The sequence below is a fragment of the Pezoporus wallicus genome, unplaced genomic scaffold (assembly GCF_028554395.1).
Source record: "Pezoporus wallicus isolate ANWC-B61680 ecotype Strahan unplaced genomic scaffold, APGP_CSIRO_Pwel_v1 scaffold_7107, whole genome shotgun sequence".
NCBI classification, from domain to species: Eukaryota; Metazoa; Chordata; class Aves; order Psittaciformes; family Psittacidae; genus Pezoporus; species Pezoporus wallicus.
Genome location: NW_026642114.1, coordinates 5,760,370 through 5,783,682, shown reverse-complemented (window position 1 = coordinate 5,783,682; position 23,313 = coordinate 5,760,370). Strand labels below are relative to the sequence as shown.

Here is a 23,313-nt window from a genome sequence, read left to right as displayed (position 1 = left end):
TGTTTTCATGCCCTTCCTGCACCCTAGCACATCACTGCAGCTTAACTGGAGTTGCACTTGTGAACTTGCATCTCTGTGCCCTATATTGCAACTTGTTTTAGCAAGAAAATACAGTACACAATTCTGACCAGAAGATGGCAATGAGAAATGAGGTTTTAAACTTTTTCTTTATCAAGCATTGATCAGTGATGCTTCGGGCTTATAACAGTTCATGTATCAAAGGCTTTCAGACAGATTCTTTTGAATAATTAAACAAAAGCAGTTTTACCTCTACATGTATGAGCTGTCAGTGGGTTGTGTCTGGGGACATCCAGCAGCAGGGATGTAGGTGGCAGTTTAAAATCAATTTTCCTATAATTACTTTTTCATAGCTGGCTTCCATGGACTGCACAGTGGTTGAAAAACCCAGAAGCATTCAGCAGCTGATTCTTGAGTGGCTTAGGAACACCTAATAGGTGAAGCTTCACCTGGGCACTGAGGCCCCAGTGTACCTACTGCCTCAGGGTTTCACTGCCTTGTTTCCCAGGTGTTTGCTGGGAATTTTTAATAGTGCAAGGAGGATTTGTTTAAAAATGTTTAATTTCTTAAGTTTCTGGCATTCAGTAGGAATATACCTGTTCTAACACAGGGCTCATTGTCACAGGTTGCTCAGTACAACTGGAAACAAAGCTGTGTGGTCACCCCTCAGGAGCTGTATGCATGGAAGACCTATTTCTCCCCTGCTTCAGGGACATGAGGGTGTTGTTTCCTGTGTGGCTGTGAACCTGGTGTGAGCTTTGACTCCATCACTAGATGTAACCCCCCAGACCACTTTGTGCTGTGTTTCTTTTGGTTTTACTCTCACTTTTGGAAAGCCCTGATTCTTGGCACAGGATGGGAAACTTGTGGGAATCTTCAAAACTGTTTCCCACTGGTCTGTTGTTTTTATCACACTGATTCCTAATATACACCAGGTGTAGCACAGTGGAGATGGCAGAGGCATATTCACAGCGGTAGAACAAGAAATCTCCTCCCTTAGTATTTTTTTGACTGAAAACAGTGTGCATCATGTACACAGATATTCTGTATGGGTTTTACTAGTGGTAAGTAACTTTTAAGTGAGCAGTTCCTCTGACCTATGTGAATGACCAGTCCTTTCAAACTTTCAAACAGGAAACAAAATTGATAAAAACAGTGTTTGGAATCTTTGCTAGCTATCTTTTGCTGATCCCCAGAAACTGAGATCTATTTCCAGTGGGAAAAGAAACAGCAGGAAACAGCCTGAACATTGAAGGGATCAGACAGAAAAGTAAAGCCATGAAGGGAAGAAGGGCAGAAGTTAGTGTCAGAGCCAGGCTGAGAGCTTGCCTTAGTGTCTAACCCCTGCTGATTCCTCAGTTGATGTCCCTTGAGATGAGGAGCTCATACACCACAATTTCACAGTCCTGCTGAGCCTGTTCTTTGGTTCCTCCTTACCTACAGAAGCTGAATGTAGCTCCTGGACCTGCTGTTCTGTAGTTCCTTTTTGGGGAAGGACAGCATTTGAGGTTCTCTCTCAAATGTAGAGTAGGATAAGGGGGCAAGTCTGTGGTGCATGTTTTGCACAGTGGTGGCAATTTGTGTGCCAGTGATTTGTTTTGGCTTCTTTGTTTGTATTCATTTCAGCTATTATAATGAAGAATCTCCAGTACCCTCTGCTGTTTTTTAACAGCTCAACCAGACCTAGTGTCAGTAAGGAAGCAGCTAACCAAAAACTGCTGTCATAAATGATCAGATCCATGATAACACAATTAATGCGCATGCCTCCACAAGTGTCCCTTCCCCACTCTGTTTGTCTTTCCTTGGTTTTGCATTAACCTGGCACTGCCATCTTCCTTCTCTATGGGCTAATGATCACAACTCTGTCATTTGATGAGACTGCATACATGGAAGTATCTGGGTGCATACTTTTCTCCCCTTGTTCTTGTTTGCTGGAGCTGTGAATTGGCTTTCTTAAGAGGCAGTCTGCAGAGGCTATGTCTGGTTAAATAGTCCAAGTTTGGATTTTTTCTTTCATGAGGCATATTCTGACATGCTGATTCATGCTCAGGTGGGCTTGACTGCAGTGGCTTATGGCAGGATGCAACACGAATGAGTTCATTCTATTCTCCAGGTTGAATTCTGGTTTACCTGGAATTATTCTGTTACTCTACCTGCTCAGTATGCACTGCTCAATACACTGATTGTGGTGAGGGCTCAGCCAGCAGGCTGATGGATGTGGGGCAGAAGCTAAGCCTTTACTGCGATGATAGAATTGCAGAATGGTTGGAGTCAGAAGGGACATTAAAGATCATCTAGTTCCTACCCCTCTGCCATAGGCAGGGACAGCTTCCACTGAACCAGATTGCTCAAAGCCCCATCCAACCTGTCCCTCTCTGTCAGTGGCAAGGATGACCATCTTGCTTTGGTTGGAATGGGGGTAACAGTTGGACAAGAATGTAAAATCAGAGGCTTGTGTATTTTTAACATACGTGTTCAAGATCCTGTGTGCTTCTGCGTGGACAACGATTGTCCCTATCTTTGACTTTGGTGCATTTTAGCTGTAGATTGTGTGCCAGTGGGCTGACTTTCCTAGCTTGAGGCTACAGTGAGGGAAATCTGATCATGGAATTTCTCTGCTAAAGAGAAGTGAGCAAAATCAGAAGCAAGTGCAGAATGCAGAGCTCAAAGTTTTTTTGATAGGAAAATACAACAGAAAGGCAAAATAATCAATCAGTTCTTCCTCATCACCTTCTCCTATGGTCTTTTTTTTGGTTGGTTGTTTTTTTTAGGTTGGCTTTTTTGGGGGGGTTGATTGGGGTTTTTGTTTTTTTGTTTTGTTTTGTTTTTTCCCTCTCTCTAGTTTCTGCTTCTTTTCTGCTTATATACCTAGTTCTAGCCTTTCACATGCAAAATGTGTTTTGGCAGTCGGCATAGAGACTCCAATCTGACATTAGTCTCAGTCTAGCAGGGCACCTGCTGGGACTGCTAGGTTGCCTAAAGTTGAGTCTGCAAAAGTGAGTATCTGAAGATTTAGCTGTACAAGGCATGCAGAGAAGCATCACAGCTAGATGCTCTTTTTGGTTGCATTTTTGGTTGTGTTTTTTTATGACAGAAGAAGAGGTGCCAAGCAATCAAAACCTTTTTACACCATTGCAAGTAATAAATCAAGGCTCTGATATTTTAAGCAGTAGGTTGTGCAACATTTCTGAAAGGAAGAATGAGAGTTATACTGGCCATGCTAGTTATTCATCATCTCCATCAGTTTAGCCAGTGTCAGGTATTCAAGTTGTTCTTTCCCTCCTTTTATTTCTTATTAAGAATTATTTTATTTTCTAGGGAGCACAGAAACAAGAATAGAGAATGAACATGATAATGACAAATGGTTACTTTGGCCTTCTCTGGAAAGACTGTGATAACCTAGGTCTGGTCTTTGTGTGTGTGTTCCTTCTGCCTCACAGTATGAGTTCACTGAGGTGGCCCTGGACTGGCAGGCCTCCAAATTGGCGTGTGCCTGACATTGTTCAGTGGGAACACTCTGTGCAGACCCAGGCATGCTCCTCTCCTTGGCATCAGAGGAAAGAAAACAAAAGACCTGGGCCTCAAGTTCTTTGGCTTTATCAGGACACATTATGGTTGCCTCCTCCATCTTCAAAAAGCTGTTGTAACCCCCAAATCTGATTATTGGTGCTATCTGACAAATCCCTCTTCATTTGCCAATCATAGACAACTGGCTTGCTTGAAGCTGATGAGTAACGCTTCCCCACCTCACGCTGCTTACGAGCACAGAGGAATGGCTGAACATCAATAAATCACTACTGTCTCCCTGTCTACCTCTTTGTTCAGCTTAAGCTTAATTTTGGTGCAGAACTGATTTCACCAGGGCCTCTGTGGGCAGCTTGGTCTCCCACACTGAAAAAGTTTGCAATAGATGGTTCTGTTTTCCCTGTTCCATCTTGGACTTCAAAGCTGCAGGAGGCTTTCCAGGGAAAATTTGAGTAGAACTCTTTTCCATCCGAAAACACAGTTCTCAATTTAAAATATTTCAATAAATACTAATGATTTTGAGGAGATTTACACTTCAGTCAGAAAATGCATCCAAATGTGTTGTACTTCAAAGTTTTGGATGTAACTTTTTAATTTTACTTTCCTATTTTTCCAAAATGAAAACTAAGCCTATAATATCAGCACTCAACAAAATGGAATTGCCAGTTTTCAGCTTAGCTTTAGGGAGAATCAAACTGTAGTTGTAAAGATTGTGATCAGACTTCCCAGGTTGATATAAGGGATGAATTACTGTAGAAATGCAAAGCAATCTCTTACAGCTGATTTTTAAATTGAATTTGAAGTTAGGATGTAAAACTGCTTTTAGTAAGACTAAGTGCAACTCTCCACTCCTGAGCAAAGAGCTGAACTTGGTTTCCCACCTCTAGTTCTGGTCATGTAACCGTGAGGGAGTGTGAGGGTGGGAGTGGCTAAGGGGAATATTGTTGGAATAGTTATTTGCCAATATTAATAACAGCTTGATCCTATTACTAAAGTGTAATGAATGAAAGGTGGTATGGGAAGTGCTGGTTGTGACATCTCTCCTTCTCACTTCATCCTCTGCTAAGGAAAACTTACCACCTCTACTGTAGCAGCAATCTGAGCACCATCTCCTCAAGCTGCAGCTCTTCCCATCTGTCTGGGAAGGATAGAAGCTTTTGTCCAAAGCAGTGCTTGTGCTCATACAGCTGAGCCCCAGTGCCGAGCTGTTTTCTCTCCTTAGGTTTTCACTTGGAATTTCTCCTCTGAAATGTAATGATGTAAGTTCATGATGGACTCAGCCTACTTGAAGGCAAGCATGTACATAACAACCTGAGGGGACTTCTACTCCAGAGCAAAAATCCCGCATGTCATCTGGGCTAAGTGACACACCACACTGTTGTAAAAGTTGCAATATAGAGTCTTTATGCCAACCTTTTACACAGGGCTAACCAGGAGAGAGCAAACTCCTGCCCTGGGACTCTGAACTATGATGCAGTCTCAAGAGGGGCTTGCATCTGTGCTTAGTTAGTGGCCTGTTAGAAACAGTGTGAGAGAAGATGCTTCCACTTGTACAGACTGGACCTATTGGTTTGGTGACCAATGGGGAAGTATTAAGTGGAATCTAAGCAGCTCTGATCTGTGTTAATGAGGGATAACATGAGACAAACAATTATTCCACTCATATTAAACATTAAACATGAAAGAGTTGCATTAAAATGCCCTAGGAGAAATGAATTAATTGAGTCTTTTTGATCTGAGGGTATTTCTTCTAGAAGATTTGGCCTTGGCATGTGTCTGACTTGGTTCCCTAGTTATATTTTAAACAACAATAGGGGCTGAATTATCTTTTTGAAAGAGAATGAGCACACGGCTAGGGTTAATACAGTAGCTGCCATAAATGTCTGTCCTTTGATATTACTAGGGGAAGGGTTAGAGTGGATAGTTGCAATTTCTGTATTCTGCTTCTAGATTCATTTGGACAGGAGGAACAAAGTGTCAGGTTATAAGGAAAAATCCATGGCCCTGTATTATAGGGGGGGGAAAGGAAAGGGATGAATCATGTTTTAGCTAATGATGCTAGTCCAAGAAAGGTAAGTACTGACTGATTTTTACCTGCAGGTAGATAGTACACAAAGAGATGGCTGAACACATGTGGATTTGGAATCACTGAAATATTGAAAATCTGAGGTAGAAGATGACTTATAAAGGTTTTCTGGTTCAACCTCTAGCTCAAAGCAGGGATGACTTTGAAGTTGAGTTGGGTTTCTTAGTTAGAAGGTGGCTAGATGTATCTGAAGATGGACATCACCTACATGAGTCCTTGCAGCAGTATTTGCTTTGACTGTAAGGAGTTGTGTCCTTATCTAGAAATATATATATCCTTAGTTGTCTCCACTTAACATAAAGATAATGGAAAGACAAAGGCCAACATAAATATATCTGAGGGTTTCCTAAAAGAGACTGGGAACCACTCAGGAGAGGAAAGACAACTGATGAGTGACTGGTGGTGCTCAGGAGGTAAGCTTTAGCTTCAGGGCAAATAAGAACCAAAGGGAAAGATGTTCCTCTCTTGTAGCTAGGTCAAAGAGAGCTTAAGAAACCAAGAAAGTCAAAGGAAAATAATCATCATGTGCTTCTTGCCATTCATTGTCCTTTTTCTTCCATGAGCATTACCCCCTTGCTTCCCTGTCTCTTGGTTTCCTGTTGCCTTAGAGTCAGAGAAGAGAGGTCTTAGGCAAGCACAGCAATTCCTTTCTCTACTTCAGGGCCTGCCAGGGAAGGCAATGAGCGTCCAGTTGCCTTGGACAAGCATGGTTTGCTGATCCTACGGGCTAGTGGCCAGTACATTTGCTTTGTTTGTTATAGCCTCCATTGGGATGCAAAGAGAGTGCCAGCCACAAATTTCATTAATTCCACCATCAGTAGGTCTGAATTCATTGCCACTAATACAATGCCTTTTTCTATGTGCTGTGCCAGGGGTATTTTTTTTGACACCATGTGTGACCTCCTGTTATTTCTCAACAAATGTTGGCAGGCACAACACAGCTGGCAGAGCAAAACAGCACAGTGTGTCACAAACTGCTGAGTGCATCCATGCTGAAATGAGCAGCCAATTCCAGAGTGGGCTAAAAATTAAATCAAGAAACACATAAAATGTTGCTCCCCTTTCAGTCCACCTTTGACTGCTGCTTCCCTTTGCACATGTTATCTCTCCTGACTTGGTTTCAGGCAACAGCCAGAGCAAGGTTATTTCATTTCTGTTCTAACCTTCTAAAACTTCCCTGTACAAACTGCTGTAAACATGTGCTTCTGAACTATTCCTAAGCAATTTCTCAATTAATTCCTTCCTCTTACTGATGTTCATATTATGCTTTTTTGCCTTTTACAGGAGGGTTTAAATTACTCAAACAATATATTACAAATTATTATGATAAATACTGGTTGTTTCCATCAATAGATAACCCAGTTCTTGCTCTCCTCTTTTCTTTTTGCTCCCTGTTGCTGCATGTGTGCCTGCTGCCTGGATGAGGAGAGCAGAGTGAAGGGCTGTGGTTAGTCATAGGCAGCCTGAGCTTTTCTAGTGACAGAAGTAGTTGTGAAGGGTTAACTGCTCAGATGCAGGAACAGAAGACTGCAGCACTGCAGTGAGTGCATGGTTGCTGGGAGCACTGGGTTTACTTCTTTGCTCCAATCTGTACTAAGGAGCAGCTGTGTCATCCTAGGAACTCCCACTGCCCCAGTCATGCTGCAGCATCTCTCCCCTCTGCTCAAGCCCATGCATCATTGTAATCAGCCCAGGGCTCTGGCTGCTGTGACTCACTCAGCCCTAAAGGTTGGTGTTCAGCCTTGTCCTTCTGAGTGGCTAACATGCAAACTCATTTGGGCTCCTGTCTTCTGACAGGTTTTTATTTAGAAGCTGTCAGTTATGGTGCAATGAATTTGATCTGTCTTAGGATGACCATGGCAGGAGACGAGTGTCCATGAAGCAAATCCATGCTGGGTCACCCTCTGCACTCTGTCATGTGCATGCATATATTTTTGTGTGCTCAGTACGGTGCACTGGTCTTGGGAGTTTGGAGACATGTTCCCTTGCCAACATGCTTTTCAAGAAGGCAAGGCAAAAAGAAATAGCTTCAATACAACCATCCTGCAGGCCTGGTTCTGCAGAGAATTGTCATTTTTTTGGCACCAAGGGGAGCATTTTAAGCTGATGAGAAAATGCAATAGACTGATTTACTTGGATGCTTTCAGTGTTTCTTTGACTTTAGCCAGGGGAGGCCATAAGAGGGGTAGAGAAAACCAAAATATAATGCTCCACAAGGCTTGTTTGTATGCACTGGGGCTTGCAGGCACTTGCTAAACTTGTACCTGCACGTGGGCCAAGTGGAAAAGGAGGTCAGGCAAAGGGAATTTCTTTCTAATCAGACCTTGCAGAAGCAGATTAACTTCCATCGTGAAGCAGCCCCAAGGGAGGCCATGCAGCTTGGACAGGTTTTGAAGAAAAGTGGGGTTGCACCTACCACATCTGCAGCCATGCTCTCTTGCAGAAGATTTCCGTTGTTCCAGGCCTTCTGGGTGCACCCTCCTTTTCCTCCTCATGGGTGCAGACACGTAGAGCCAGGGCCCACCAGGTGGCACTGGCGAGATGAAGGATCCTGCAAGCAGGGAGGATAAACCCCAAGCCATAAAAAAATGGAAATAACCCCATTTCTCATTTTTTGTGAGGAAGCCTTGTTTCTGTTGAAGTGCCTATTCCAGAGTGAAACAAACGGTAAGCAGAGGCCCTGAGTGAGGTGCCCTGGAGCAACATGCTGCTGGTAGGACATGCTTTTCTGGGAGGAGCCTCTTACTTCTATTCTAGATTCTGAAGATGGCTGATTTGTTGGCTCCTTGGTGTCCCTTTCCAGGCTGCAGCAAGGCTCTGCAAGATACTGGGGTGACACTAATTGTTTCTCTGGCTGAAGTGTTTTGATGGCAGAGGATGACACATGCAGAAATGAGGATGTGAGGATAAAGTCCTGACAGAGAGCACTGCCCAACGATAGTATTAGGTACCTCTTAAAAGTGGGGCAGTGTGACCCATAGTCCTGGCCCCAGGTCTGGCACAAATATTTGTACAACAGAAAGCAAAAAAGGGTACTGCAGGGAAAGCTTGCTGGGGAATGGTGATGGTGGCTCAGCTCTTGGTGGCAGTTGCTAAAGCTGAGCATAAGCCTACACATTTGCAATTATTACTTTTGTAGAAGAGAACGTGTTCTAGGAGACTTTGACTTTCAATTGGCGGTGCATTTAGGGTGTGAGGTACAATAAAACTCATGCCCCTGTTGTGATGTGGAGCCCAGCACCATATCTCTGGAGTAGCAGCACAAAACTACTGTTCCAGTTGTGGCTCCTGTGAACCTTTGTTATAGCATGGAAACCTGAGTCTTGGGGGCTCACTGGTCTTGTGTTTCATCATGTTGCCTCTAATTATACTCAGACCTGATTGCCTATTCCAGAAACTGAATAAGACCAGAATTTACTGGACAATCCTTTTCTCTGTTGCCTGTGTCATTAGTGTCCAGGGGCTCAAACTCAACTGTACCTGTTTTTCCAGGTCTTTCATGTGTTCTGGTCACATCTTCTGGAGAACTAGTCTAAAGGTTGCATGCTGGTAGCTTCTCCCTTCCTGGCTGATACAGTAAAAATGTCTGTGGTATACTGCTCCAGAGTCTTCCCCCTATGAATTGTGAATTAATTAGGACTTGCTTTACAGGAAAATTTAGATAATGTCTGCTTGTGTTCACAGCTCAGTTCTTTGGGTGTAGCCCAGTAGTCTGAATAGCCTGTGATTTACTGCCACCAGTGGAATGAAACAGAATCACTTTCTCTGATTTATATCCTCTATTGTAGTTAAATATTTACACAGTATCAAGATCTTAGTAATTGAATGGCTAACAGATAAGTAGCAAATGTTTATATACTTCTGAAATGGCCACAGGGCCACTGAGGTAATGAGACTTCATTCTGATAAAAGATCTTTCAGTAAGAAGAAACTTAAAGCTCTTTCAGCTCCATTTTGTTCTCAGGGGTAGTACTAGCTCATGCTGATTTCAGTGGGTTAGTTCAATTCTATAGATTACAAAAATGACCATTTCAGAAAAATACTCTTGTTGAAATGAAGCAATCACTGTGGAGGTACACAACATCTTGCACACAGCAGTATTGTTGGTTGCTTTGGGTAAGAAAAAATACCAGGCTAATATCAATCTTTGAAGGAAACTGAAGCTGGCAGGTTTAAACAATACCTACCAGTATTAAATCAAGACTTCTCCATTCACATGCAGAAAGGTACCATTAAATATTTCATGACCCATAAGTAATCAAAATTAGCCCTGTTTCCTGAAGCAAGAAGGAATCCTGTCATTCCTACTTATTAATTCTTTGTCCAGCTGAGGTAACTGGAATTCAAAGTAGGTGCAACAGCTATAACTGACAGTGAGTACTATTGAGCTGAAATCTTTTTACAGTAATATTTGAAGCTTGGAACTGAGCTGACCTGGGTTACACTATTGTCAAGTTTGGGTTTTGTTTAGGTTTGGCCAGGGTGTGTATTTCTTAGAGGAGTTTCTTTTACCTTGGAACTGTGTGGTTTTATAACCAAAACAGATGTCAACTTTTCTTAAAAACTGAATCTTATAAAGCTTTCTATTGACATAGATTTTTTTTTTTATTACTGTTTGAAATTATCAGATAATTTTGTACTGCTGGGTTTTGAATGGGACTGGACAGGCAATGAAGAGGAGAGCAGCAGCAAGACAGTTTTTATGATTTTCTATCTCTTGATTACTGAAAATCATTTTAGCAGATCTATGATGTAATTCCAGAGTGAATGTTGGGGAAAAGAGCAACACTATATGTTTCAGTCCCACTTATAATAGTGTGATTTAAAAAAAAACCTCTTTAGAAAAGAGGGAGACTATTTGGGATCCTAGACAGTGGAAATGAAAACAGAATTCATTACACTCACTGCAGAGCGGTTAAGATTTTTTAATACAATTTCCAATATAATAGAACCCATATCTCTATCTGAATAGTCTACATAATCCTGTAACAGAGTAATGATTATTTTAATTCTTTAGTAATAAATGTTTTTGTAGTATTAAGCTTAATACCTGGAGCTTTATACTCAACAGACATGCAAGGCTTCAGAGGTTACAAAGGATGTTACTGCTCAAAGGTCTTGGGGATTTCTTGGATTCTCTGACCTAGATGAGAGGCAGTTGATATCTTCCTTCTGTATCTGGAATAAACTGCAGTTCATGACTGGTAGAGGGAACTTTCCAGTTTACAGTTTCTCTGCTTCCAGTGATATGTAGTAGGGTACTTGGCCATTCATGCAGCCTCTTAAATGCGCCTGCCTGTGACCCAGCTACCTTGTAGCCTGGACAGAGAAGCCCTGCACAGTTTGTACCTATAAACTGTCGGTTATGTTTACCAGGGTTACAGTCCTGGGCACACAGTATTTCTCTCCTGTTACTTAACCCCACTCATGTCATCAAGCAGATATTACTTCGAGATTTAAGAAAGGTCATTCTTCTAACCAAAGGCCATCATGTGTGACAGGGTCTTTCTAGTGCTGGTAACGGAACAAAGATGTTCTGTCCACCTTAGTTCGGTTCCGATGTCGCAGGATCTCTCTGTACTGGGGGACGCTTGCTCGCTCGCCCGCCCTGGTGCTCTCGCACCTTCGCGCCCGCACTGCTCTCGTGAGCCGGGGCGCCGCGGCCACTTCAGCACCCTGGCCAGAGCCCCGAGGCGGGGCCGCAGCTGAGCCCCTGAGCTCTGAGAGCTTTGGGCTCTGCCTCGCCAGTGGGCATCACTGGGGCCTGGGGCCTGGCTGCTGCTATTTGCACAGCTGAGGTGACGGTGGCACATTTTGGGCATTGACTGTGCATGTTGGCTCTCTGATGTGCTTCAGCCTGCAGTGCTTCAGGCCTTCAGTCTGCACAGCTGTGAGCTAGGATTCCTGGCCTGCATTCCAGCTCATCTGGTGACATGTATTGTACCTCTGAAAGTGTCATACAGTTCCACACTCCCAGTTTCCGACCCTGTGTTCTGTGATCGTTAACAAGGAATAATGTGGTGTTGCAAGATGTTATATGTGCAAACACTGTTTAGTAAATGAATATTTAGAGAGTGTTCTTTGACAGCTTCTGAGGCAGTTCTTGGGAGTTTCAGCTAACCGTACCCCTATTACAGCTACAGTTTGAGAGTGGGATATTTTAACAAATCGGGGAAAAATAAGGACCTCAGACCTCCTATGTCTTCATGCACTACTGTTTTTATAGTCTGTTGCTCATGCACCATTATTATACTGATTTCTTGGGCTGCACTGCATGTAAATACTTAGCCTTGAAATAATTTAATGATGCACAACTAATGACGTGGAGGAATGACTGGAGAGGTGGCATTTTAGGTGAATCACAGCTTATTCTACAAATTATTTATAGACTGCTGTCTCTTTCTGACTGGATGTCAGCTACCTGGCAACAAGCCAGAGTGCTTCTGAATCATCTAGTATAGTTGTTACGGCTTTCAGAGGAGGGCAAAAGAGATTAAGGAAGGCTCACTTTGTATCTTTTAATAAGCAATAAACAGTCCAATGAAAAAGAGATTTCTCTGGTCCCAGTTGATGCATGGTTAACTAATAAACCTGGCTGTGATCAGAAAAGAAAGTGCAGTAGCACAGCTTTACTTCTGTGGTCAAATATAGCTGACTAAATAGAGATATGAAGTCTTTACTTATGTTTTCTCTCTCATCTTCAGTTTCTTTACACAACACCTTAGTGTTATTTTACAGTTCAACATTTCAGAGTCATAATTAGAAGTACTCAGAGTACTATGATGAATCAGGATGCTCATCTGCCTAATTAAGAAGGTATATGTCTATTAAGTAAGAGAAACTGATGTTGCAAAAGTAACAGAAGAAATACACAATAACTGTCCTAGTATTTTTGTAGCATGGGATCTATTTCTAAGTTAAAACAATAATGGATCACTGCAATATGCTGTGCAAGCCTGAAATGAGCATTCCTGTGGCTGTTACATCTTCACCTCTGTTATATTATGACCACACATTGTACCTCCTTGTGTGGATGGATGCCTGTGCTTGCAAGAAATAAAGGTCCCTTTCAAGCCTCTGGAGAGGTGTGTAGGTGCCAGGTATGGTGCTGAGAAACAGCTGCATTTTTTAATAGATGCTGAAGTGGGCAGAAATAATTGCATCAATTAGATGTTAAGTTTTATTAGATATAATGCCACTGGTAAGATTGACATTTACATGTAATCATGGCCTTTTTAGTCACAAAAATCATGAATGTCAACATATTAAGTGTTAAATTAACTTCCATTTCTACTAGCATGTCTTTCTAAAAACATGGATTGTTTTAAGGTGTGCAGCTGCATGTGTTGCATTCACATGATAAGGCAAACAAATGTCAAATAAAAAAATAAAACAAATATGTTAATACCAGGTAGATATTTACAGACAATGAAGTTCACTGCTGCTCAAAGAACTTCCTAGGGCCCCTGGGCCATTCAAGTAGTACTTTGCCATCCTGGAGGTATACGGGCCTGGTACTGATCCTTGGTAAAAGGGAACTTCTCACACAATTTGCAGCAGCAAGAATCATGTTTTCTGGTTAAATTGCTATGAACTGGTCTAGTGGTGGGTTCCATAGAAACCAAAGTACAGAAACAAAATGTAATACCAGAGGCAATATTGGAACTCAGAACTTCTACCTCCTGCTCTTCTATTCCAGCTGCTTAACTTGTTTTTGAAGTTAGAAGTACAGTATTAAGCTGAAACTCTTTATCTCTACAATCCCCTGGCTACCTAGTTGTGATGGCTTTGTGAAGAACTGTATTTCACTTTTTGTTTTCATTCCTATTGAGGTCTAGCTACTTCTGTGGCATGGTTATGTGACATAGGCTTCCCTGGGCTTTACCTCACACTTTCCATGAGCAGCAGGGCGGCTTTAGCTCTGTTTTAGTACTGAGAGTGGGATACAAAAGGACAAACAGGAAGCATCAGGCACAAATCAGGACTGAATCTCCATCTTGAAACCTACTTTAGGCTTTGGACAGGCAAGATCTCCTCCCCCATGTCTTTGCAGGCCAAAGAACTGTGCAAACTGGACAGTAATTAAAAGCAAATAAGCATTTCCAGATTTTATTTTATGAAGGAAAAAAAAAAGGCGTGTTTAGGCTCCAGTTTCATGGCTGACTTTTAAAAGTTCAGTGTAGGGTGCGTCTACTGTGCGCCTACACACTGAGGAGCTAGATTCAGGCTCACTAGTATCAAGTTAGTAGCAGTTTTGCTGCTGCAGCCCCAGCCTGCACCTAAGGTCATAGGCCCTTCTGGGAGGTAAAGGCAAATGAGCTGGAAGCAGTGCCTTATTAAAGCAGCTTTACTGCTTTCAGGCTCAAGGAAGACACAGGGACAGAGCATGTCAAATCAACATGTCAAACCAGCACCAGCCCAGGCAGTAATCATCCTCTATATCCCACCATTTGTCTGCAATCTACCGTAAGATTTCCACATCTGTTATATCTGCATGGATGCGGGATTTTCAGAAGAACCAGGTGGTTTTAGAGTGTGGTATGCTGAGTAAAAGCTTGCTTCTGGCATTAGGAGCAATATTTTTCTAAATGAATGGTTTGGTCACTGGGATTTGTCCTCAGTGAGAATTGCACTACTGAACTTATCAGGAACATTACAGAGAAACTAAAAAGCAGAAGAGTCTCATTCCTCACCTTGGGGCTAACTTGCTTGCTGTGGGTTGGTGTTAGACATAGAATGGCTTGTTTCTGTTGTTCTTCATAATAACTCATGAAATACTATTTTTTTAATAACTTATTTTCTATGAGAGAAGGGGCTTAGTCATCCCTTTACAAAAGGCCGGTGAAGGTTCAAGCATCACTTTGTTCCTACTGAAATCCCTTTGAGATTGTACCAAAGATCTGGCACTTTTGTCCTGGCTCTCTGCAGGGGAAGTTCCTGCATGCAGTGGTATAAAAATGATAGGACAAATGTACTTATTACTGCTGCTGACTTCATAGCATTGAAAAACATAAGTAATAGCACTCAAAAGTGATAGAAAACACAAACAGATCTTCCTCTGCTTATATTCTACAGCTGTTTTGAAAGATGTGGCATCTATAGCTGTGCTGGGTGTAATCTTCTGGCCACACTGCCTACTCCTGGCATGCTGTTCATCCCACGCACCATGCTCTCCAGGGTCTCCTATGAGGTATCCATGTTAAAGTCAAGCATTTTCTACACTACCACATGCATCAATATACATTCCAGTGACAGGAGTATTTTCTTCAATGCTATCTTATATAGTAGGGCATGGGAAGATTAATAGAAAAGAAGTGCTTTGAGAAATAAATTAGCTGTTTGTAGGACAGGATTTTTATTCTGATTGAAAAGCTGAAAAGTACTATAGAAACAGTGGTCTTGTCTGACCAGTCTTTATCAGCTGCCCACATTTTTATTGATCACAACAAAACCTTCAAATACTTGCATTTATTCTATGTGCATTGGTTTTGTTTGTTTGGTTTTGTGAGGTTTTTTTTTATATCCAGTGCAATAATGCCTACAATCAATCCTTTCAAATTGCCTATTCTGGAAGTCTGCCCCATAACTGACTTTAAAGTAACTACCCAGAAATACAGAATTTGTTTATTTAAAAGTCTTCTAGGGAATCTAAATATTATATATAGAATCCCAAATATTGCAATTCCATATTAAGTATAGTTTCTATATTAAATATGTATTAAATGCAGAATCCCAAATACTGTAATTCTAAGGCACAGGAGGCTATTCAGGAGATATTTTTATCCTCTAAAAATAAAGAAATATCCAGTTTTCTATAGGAAAATAAGCCACTTGAAGGAAATCCTCTATTACAATAATTTTTACTTAAGTACTTCCTTAATGTCCCTGGGACAATTCTGAAAGGAAAAATAACCAAATCATTGTATTTCCAATACTTAGGCATCAAACTACTTTAAAGCAGAGAACAAAGGTAACATAAAACATTACTAGTGAGTTTACTTCATGTCAGTTAACTTCATATCATTAGTAGTGTTACTAAAACTCAAGTCCTGCACAGTGCTAGAGCACCTTCTCTGCAGAGGTTTTTAAAGCATTCTCAAGCTAGCAGTGGTCTTAGCTTCAGCCCACCACTGCCTGGCAGAGACATGGGTAGGGAAGAGCTGGTGTTGAAGGCTGTGGTTCTGAAATGCTCACTCTGCCTCCAAGCAATACTGCCTCCCCAATCAGAAGAAACATTCCCATAGAAGTGTGTGGTTATGGGAGGAGCAAGAAGTAGCCCTGACTCTGGGCTGATGTTGATTGCAGATAGATCTGTGTGTGATCTCAGAGATCAGGACAAAAAGGTCAAGAAGTTGTTCCCTAGAAAGAAAATCTCTGGTTTCACAAGGCAGCTCTCGATATTGTAAAAAAAGCCCCACTGGAGCCACAGAAATTGCTTATGAACCCAGGAGTGGTTCTCTTTCATGAGGGCTTCCAAAATCCTTCGTGATTAGGCAGATAAACACAGACTAAAATCCATCAAAATATTAGCGGGATGTTGGAGACAACAGGAATGAATCCTTCACAGAAGAAAGAAGAGCTCTAAGTGTACATTATCCACAGATGAGACAATTTCTCCCACAAATATACTGGGCCAGGGACTTGGCCGGTGGTGATAGTGTTATTACAGAATTTCCAATTCCAGTTCCTGTTCCAGGGCTCAAATTTAAACTCCTTTTATCTGACAGGTAAAATACCTTTAAAGCACAATGCAGTAAACTTTAATCTCTTGATCACACTTTAAGAAAATCCCCTGAACTTGCTGAATCACTTGTAATTAAGTAGCCTTCAGGCAATAGAAGAAATCCTGTTCATTTTAAGGCATCATCAAAGAATGTGACAGCACCATGCGACTGCAGGTAGGTCAGCCTAGTGTAGCACATTAAAAACACCCGTGACTGCCTTAATCCAAGGCAATCTGTGTAGCCAGGAGAGACATAAATCACTTAGAAACTGCTGATCCTCAACCTACGCCTCCTTTGTCATCTGTGGATATCTGAGAAAAATGCCATTTCCAAACTGTATTCCCCAAATGCTTTCAATCTTCAAAGCTGAAAGCACTCCAACCTTGTTAACTACCAGTTAACAAGGAGTATCTGATGATAGAAAAAACATGAAACAAGTAAAACCAGGTATCTCAACAGAGGCACAAGAGAAGTGTACATCTGGCCTGGGGCAGATAATTGTCCAAGTGCAATATCGAACCACACCTGTAAGTATCTGGAAGGGAATGAGGAGTACACGTATATGACATGTACGTAAAGAAATATCCAGTACAGTACATGACAGAGGAGCATGTATCAGAGCCCAGAAGGGCTCATTTTTGATGCATGAATCTGTCTCAAGCACAAGATGAAGTGTCTGTCTTCTTCATCCCCTACGGCTGACCCTCAGTGCAGGTGCATTATTCAGCCTGCTTGGGCACCCAGGTGAATCTCCATCCTCCATCATCATCCCTGCACACAAAGGCTTGTCCTTGGTGGAAGGTGTGTGTTCTCACATTGCGGTGAGGACTTAGTGATGTTGTGAAGGCCATTTCTGTTTTGTTGGGTGACAAATTGGCAGTCAAATAAGGCAATCCATAGGCTGGGAGGGAGGAAATGCTTGGCACGGATGAGACACATTCTGCTGAAGAAAACTGAGGAAGGAAGTCCTCACTGCATGGATGGGTGCTGTTGTTAGCTGAAGGCAGGTGGCTGCAGCTATATGCTGCTGATGCTCCTTCACTGTGGTCATAGTCTGTTGCTTCACCAGCGCTTAGGCAGTACATGTCTTTTCCAAGGTCTGAGGAGAGGGCACTGTAGTTAGCTGAAGTTTCATCAATGGTGTTCACATCTTTTAATCCTAAAGTCTGCAAGACCCAGCTGTCTACAGCAGGGCTGGCTTGCTCTTCACAGGCAGTGAATTCATTAAAGAGGCTCCTTCTGGCTTTGGAAGCATGAGGAGATTCTTGAGGAGCAAAGCAGTGGTACTCTTTTAATTTCCTCTTGGTGCTTTTGAGAATAGCACAGTTTTTTTGGCCGTGGCAGGAAAGCAGTTTCTATCAGGGAAAAAAAAAAATAAAATAAAGGTGAGACAGAAGATTGAAATCTGAATTTCCAGTTATCTGGAAGCAACATGTTTCTGATCTTGGCTTTTAGATGGGCAAGACTGTTACTACTGTTCTTACAAAAGATACTTTTTCTTCCACCCTGTGGAACATATGGATATGACTATTTTGTGTCTTACAGTCTCTGCAACAGTCAAGTCCTTGAGAAAGAATCTGACAATGTCAACAAGGCCTGTGCTTTGATCGCATTCTCACTCAGTACAGCATGAAATGAGAGCTCCTGCCTGGCTGTATGGCACTCCTCTGTGCTGCTGCTGCCAGCAGCACTTGGCAGGTGAGCAGGGTAAGAGGGGGAAATGTGGCAATCTGGCACAAAGGGAGGATATGAAGGTAAGTCATATTGGGGCAGGTTTGATCCTGGCCAAGGAGTGCTCAGAGCAGCAGACTGAGTGGCTTAAGCCCATTAATCCACCTCGGTTGTCATTATCCCAGAACAAGGGCCCTTCAGGCATCCAAGGACAGTCAAAGGAAGGCAGGAACAACAAGGAAGCTTCCCCACCATCTCATGAATTCATTGCTCAGACACTTCCTGTGATGGTTTCATTCTGGACCCTCCTCCACATGACATAGAGGGGTGTCCATATCTGCCTGCTGTGCCCAGTGAAGGAGACATTTTCTACTGCCAGGAGCCAGGTTTTGGCATGGAAGGACATGCCACACTGTCAACACAGAACAGGATGGAAAAGGAAAGTCTGCTATTTTTTACAGGCTTTTTTACTTCATGCACAATCTACAGAGCTGAGGAAATAATAAATAGTTCAGTTTCATGAGGCTGGAATAGCAAAAAATTTCTTTAAACCAACAAGAAACAATTATCTTCTGGACTAGAAAGAGAGAATCAAAATATTTAATAAAAACCCCAACCTATTCACACTTAGTTTAACAAAATGTTTCATCCAACCTGAAGTGCTTAATTTGGTATTTCATCTTAAAGAAAGAAAAAAAACCCAAACCAAAACCAAAACCCACACAACTTTTTAATTAAATAACTTTGAAACCATTAGAAGATCAGTACTCTAATGTAAATAAATAAAATGTATCATTGAAGATGACAAAATAAAACATAAACCAGAAAGCATCCAAAACATAAAAAAAAAATAATCCTTATCAAAAGGGGTAATTGACAAAATGGACACATTAGAGAAATATATGTTCAAATTTGAATTTTTCACTGAAAAAGAAGGTTAGATAGGATAACTTTTGCCTTGCTTATAAACTTAACTTACTTATAGCTAACTTACTCATTAACTAAACTTAATTATGCCATGGGCTATACTGTCTCCACAATTGATATGATGCCATTCCTGGGGGAAACTGTCACCTTAGATCCATGACTAGCAATTTGGCAGCTCTATGAAGTTAAACAGATCTCACACTGCAGGTTGACTACACTCTCAGACTTTACATGTATTTTAATAGCATGTGCCTGTTTCAACCTATTCAACCTGTTTCTTTTGCACATGTCTATACAACAGGTTTGGACACAATACCTTGGCTTTTTCTTCTAAACACTTAATCAGGGCAGAATTCAGGTATTGTCGGAGGTTATTATTTTCTTCATGTAACCTAGCAAGTTCCTCTTCCTTCTGAAGCAAAGTATCTTGAAGCTGTGAAACAGAGATATTGATGAATAGATGTTGACTCTGTAACTTAATAGCAATTGCCCTATGGTGCAGGCTGCTTGGATTTGATGATCTGGGTGTTTGCTTTGTGAACTCAACCTAGCCTTCCAGCCTCTTGTCTCTGTAAAACTAAGTGGCACAACTGTTCACTTTCCACTTTTGACTTTTGACTTCTTTTATTCTTTAGTGAGTGTTTGAGATTAGTCTGAAAAAAAAAAAAAGTAACCACGGAATAATAACAGACAAGAATTACAGGTAGCCCTGTGAACAGCCAGAAACCAATATGGGCATGGCAGCAGCTACCAGATCTCCAGAGCAGCAGTAAGCACCCCTTTGCACCACTCTCATTCCAATTTATCGTTGGCTGGTAGGGAAAAGGAGAAGGTGGAACTGCAGGCTAACAATTTATGGCAGTAGTGTGCAGAAGGAAAATGCAGCTGCCATTCTTTATGATACAGAAGTACCCAGTGACCTCTTCAATCCTAGGCTCTACTGTGCCAGTCCCAGCACAAGTATAGAGCTGCAATAATCCCTGGTCCCAAGAGCTGAACAGGTAGGTTTTGATTTGTCTACACCTGACACTTTTTTATGGGAAGTTCTATGTATATGCAGAGAGATTTTTGCCTCCTGATCATAGTTCTGAAGACTCCTTCAGAGGGACAAAGAATCTTCTGCCAAGGATCTCAGGCACCTGCTGACCACAGGCTGAAAAGCAGAGCTTTAAATGACTGAGGTAGAGCCAAAGGAAGAAATACACTGATGCCTGGAACTAGGGATAGATTCCAGGGACCTTGAAGTTAGTAAATGAACTCTATCAACTCCACTGTGTTAAAATGTCATTTCACAATCGCAGCCCAGAAAGCCAACCGTATCTTGGCTGCATCAAAAGGAGTGTGACCAGCAGGTTGAAGGAGGTGATCCTGCCCCTCTACTCTGCTCTCATGAGACCTCACTTGGAGTATTGTGTGCAGTTCTGGTGTTCTCAACATAAAAAGAACTTGGAACTGTTGGAACAAGTCCAGAGGAGGGCCACGAGGATGATCAGGGGACTGGAGCACCTCCCGTATGAAACTGAGAAACTTCTCCAGGCTGAGAAACTTGGGGCTGTTCAGCCTGGAGAAGAGAAGGCTGTGTGGAGACCTCATAGCAGCCTTCCAGTATCTGAAGGGGGCCTATAAGGATGTTGGGGAGGGACTCTTCATTAGGTAGTGACAGGACAAGGGGTAACAGGTTCAAACTTAAACAGGGGAAGTTTAGATTGGATATCAGGAAGAAGTTCTTTACTGTGAGGGTGGTGAGACACTAGAATAGGCTGCCCAGGGAAGCTGTGAATGCTCCATCCCTGGAGGTGTTCAAGGCCAGGTTGGACACAGCCTTGGGTAACATGGTTTAGTGTGAGGTGTCACTGCCCATGGCAGGGGGGTTGGAACTTGATAATCTTAAGGTACTTTCCAATCCTAACTATCCTATGATTCTATGATTTCAGATACTTGATTGGAGTGATCTTTCTGGGGTTCCTTCATCCAGGACTGTTCAGAGTTTCTCCTTTCCCCTTGATGGGATTTACAAGAAAAAAAAAAAAGGCAAGAAAAGAGAAAACAAAGTAAACAAGGAAATGTTTGTTGGTCAAAAACGTTGATCATTCATATCAGTAGGTAATTCTGGTGGAATCATTTGTCAGGACTCAGGAGGACACGCACCATGTATTTTTTTGTCAACAGCATAAGGCTCTGCATCATCAGAACCTGAGGTTCTCCCTGGTCATGCCCCTGGGTCCTCTCTACTGCCAAGGCAGCTGGTGCAATATTCTGTTAGGATGAACAGGGAACCAACCCCTTGCAGGACAAATACTTTCTACAAAACCCACCAACATAAAAGCAGTTTGCCACCGTTTCCTCTATCTGTACCAGTGAGAGATGCCATAAACCAACCCAGAAGGTGCAATACATAACACAAAGTTCATGAACCTCGTGGGGTGAAAGTGAAGTTTCTGGGGGGCGCGGAGCCTTTACCTGTTTGTTCCTGTAGAGCTGGGAGGACAGCTGGTCTCCCTGCCATGCCGCGTCCTGAGCACCGAGCTGAGAGCTGCAGAACTGCCCTGGAGCGGAGCACACCGAGGGGTTAGCCCGCTCCCACTTCCTCGCCCAGCCCGGCAGCGGGGCCGTGGCCGGGCCCACCCCCCTTCCCGGCGGCGGGAGCGCACTCACCCGGCGTTTCCCCCCGGCCCCGGCTCGGGGGCGGCTCCGCGGTGCAGGCGGCAGCCCAGGTCTCCTTGGAAACACCAGCTGGGACAGACCAGGGGCAGGCGCAGCCCGGGACCCCGGCGAACCCTGGCTCCGGGCACGGCCGGCCGGTGCTCTGTGGAGGCAATGGACCATGGCGATGGGGCGCTCGGCAGACTGTTATCCCCTCCCGCCCGGCCAGCCCCCGGGCTGCAGCGGGCCCCGAGGGGAGGCGGTGTCAGCCCCGTTCCTGCCCCACCGCATCCCGGCGAGAGGCACCCCTGCGCTGCGGGCTGGTCCCTGCTCTCCGCCTGCTCCTGTCCCAGCCGGGGTTTGCTCTGGTACCTGCCGCAGGACAGCCCCGCAGCCCCGGCTGCCTCTGCCAGGCGCGGGAGCTCCCAGCCCTGACCAGGCTGCCCGCTCTCCCCCCTCACCCTCCGCCCGGTGGTACCGTATCTCCCTGCTGCCTCCGCTGGGCGTTGGGCAGTGCTCCCCCCGCCGGAGACCCCCGCCACAGAGGGGCTCCAATTAAAGGTATGCCAGGAAGGTGGCTGAGTTTCCTGCAATCCCTTGGGAAATACTACGGTCCTGAGTGGGTTTAAGAGGAAGGGAGGACCCAGGCTGTCCTTGGCCAGGGCGTTCCTCCCACCTTAGGGGCTTGATTCAGTTTTGAAGCAGCACAAAGCCAGCAGTGTCACCTCCAAGGCTGCTCGTACTCTCTTCTGCCCCTGCAGTTCTGCAGGAGTCCTAGCCCGTACAGTGGCAAACCCTGAATTGTCTCTGGATTCACCCTTTTCCCTTCTCCCAATAAACCCGATCTGCACCAGCTCTAAGTCTCTGCAAGGCAACGGCAGAGCCTGGAACCTCAAGCAGGGAATCTGCTCACCCATGGGAAGGCACAGCAGCAGAAACTGCTCTTGCAGGTAGAGGAGAACCGTCTTCCTTCACCATCTTAAAGAAGGCATAAAACCTAGTGCAAGCCCACAAGGCGAAGAGACCATCTTCTCCTTTCCTGCCTACAGGTCGAGAGAAATGCAAAGAGCACTTACCATGTTAGTGGCAGAATGAAATGCAGGTCTTGGAAGCACGTTTCTGTTAAAGCCCCAGAGAGGTTTAAATGGCTCTGAAGGAGGGGGAGAGGGGGGAAACCACGGAGGCGAGTTTAATCTAAAGGAGCTCCCAGTGACGCCTCAGAGCTCTCCTGAAACCCAGCAATCTGATTTGGTGTAAAGCTGTCAAACTTGTGACGTGAATAAACAGCAAACTTGCTGAAATCAAAGTCATTCTGGCCCCACAAATCAACACAAGGAAGGAGGGAAAAGAAAAGAAGGAGAGAGAGAGGAAAAATAAAACCCTCCACACACTTCAGGACAGCCCTGAAGTGGTGTGTCTGAGTTTCCCTCCAGGAAATGAGCAGGGATCCAGGGAAGCATCCCACATGTTCAGAGAAGGGCTGCTGGTGTTACTGATGAATTTTTTGTTTTGTTTTCAAGCTTTGTCTGCGCTTGTAAAATCCAGCAGGAAGAAGCAAGTTTGTCCAATATGCCTGGCTAAGAGAGTGGGTTTTCCACAGCTTCCCAGGAGTGTGTGGATGCAAATAGGATTCAGAGCACTTCTGTGGACAGTTCTGAGGAAGAAAGTGCAAGTTTCAGAACAATACAGTCTGCAACAAGTTCCCGCAAATGTCTCACA

General features: G+C 43.5%; 1 protein-coding gene across 1 annotated transcript; it reads right to left on the bottom strand.

Moving 5' to 3' along the window:
- Positions 1 to 16,952: 16,952 nt before the first annotated feature.
- GMNC (geminin coiled-coil domain containing) lies at positions 16,953 to 21,777 on the bottom strand. The gene is made up of 3 exons (XM_057427205.1): positions 21,412 to 21,777; positions 19,268 to 19,384; positions 16,953 to 17,708 (listed from the first exon to the last, which is right to left on the bottom strand). Exons 1-3 carry the CDS (start codon positions 21,775 to 21,777, stop codon positions 17,073 to 17,075), a joined length of 1,119 nt encoding a protein of 372 aa, XP_057283188.1. The 3' UTR covers positions 16,953 to 17,072.
- Between the last annotated feature and the right edge of the window lie 1,536 nt (positions 21,778 to 23,313).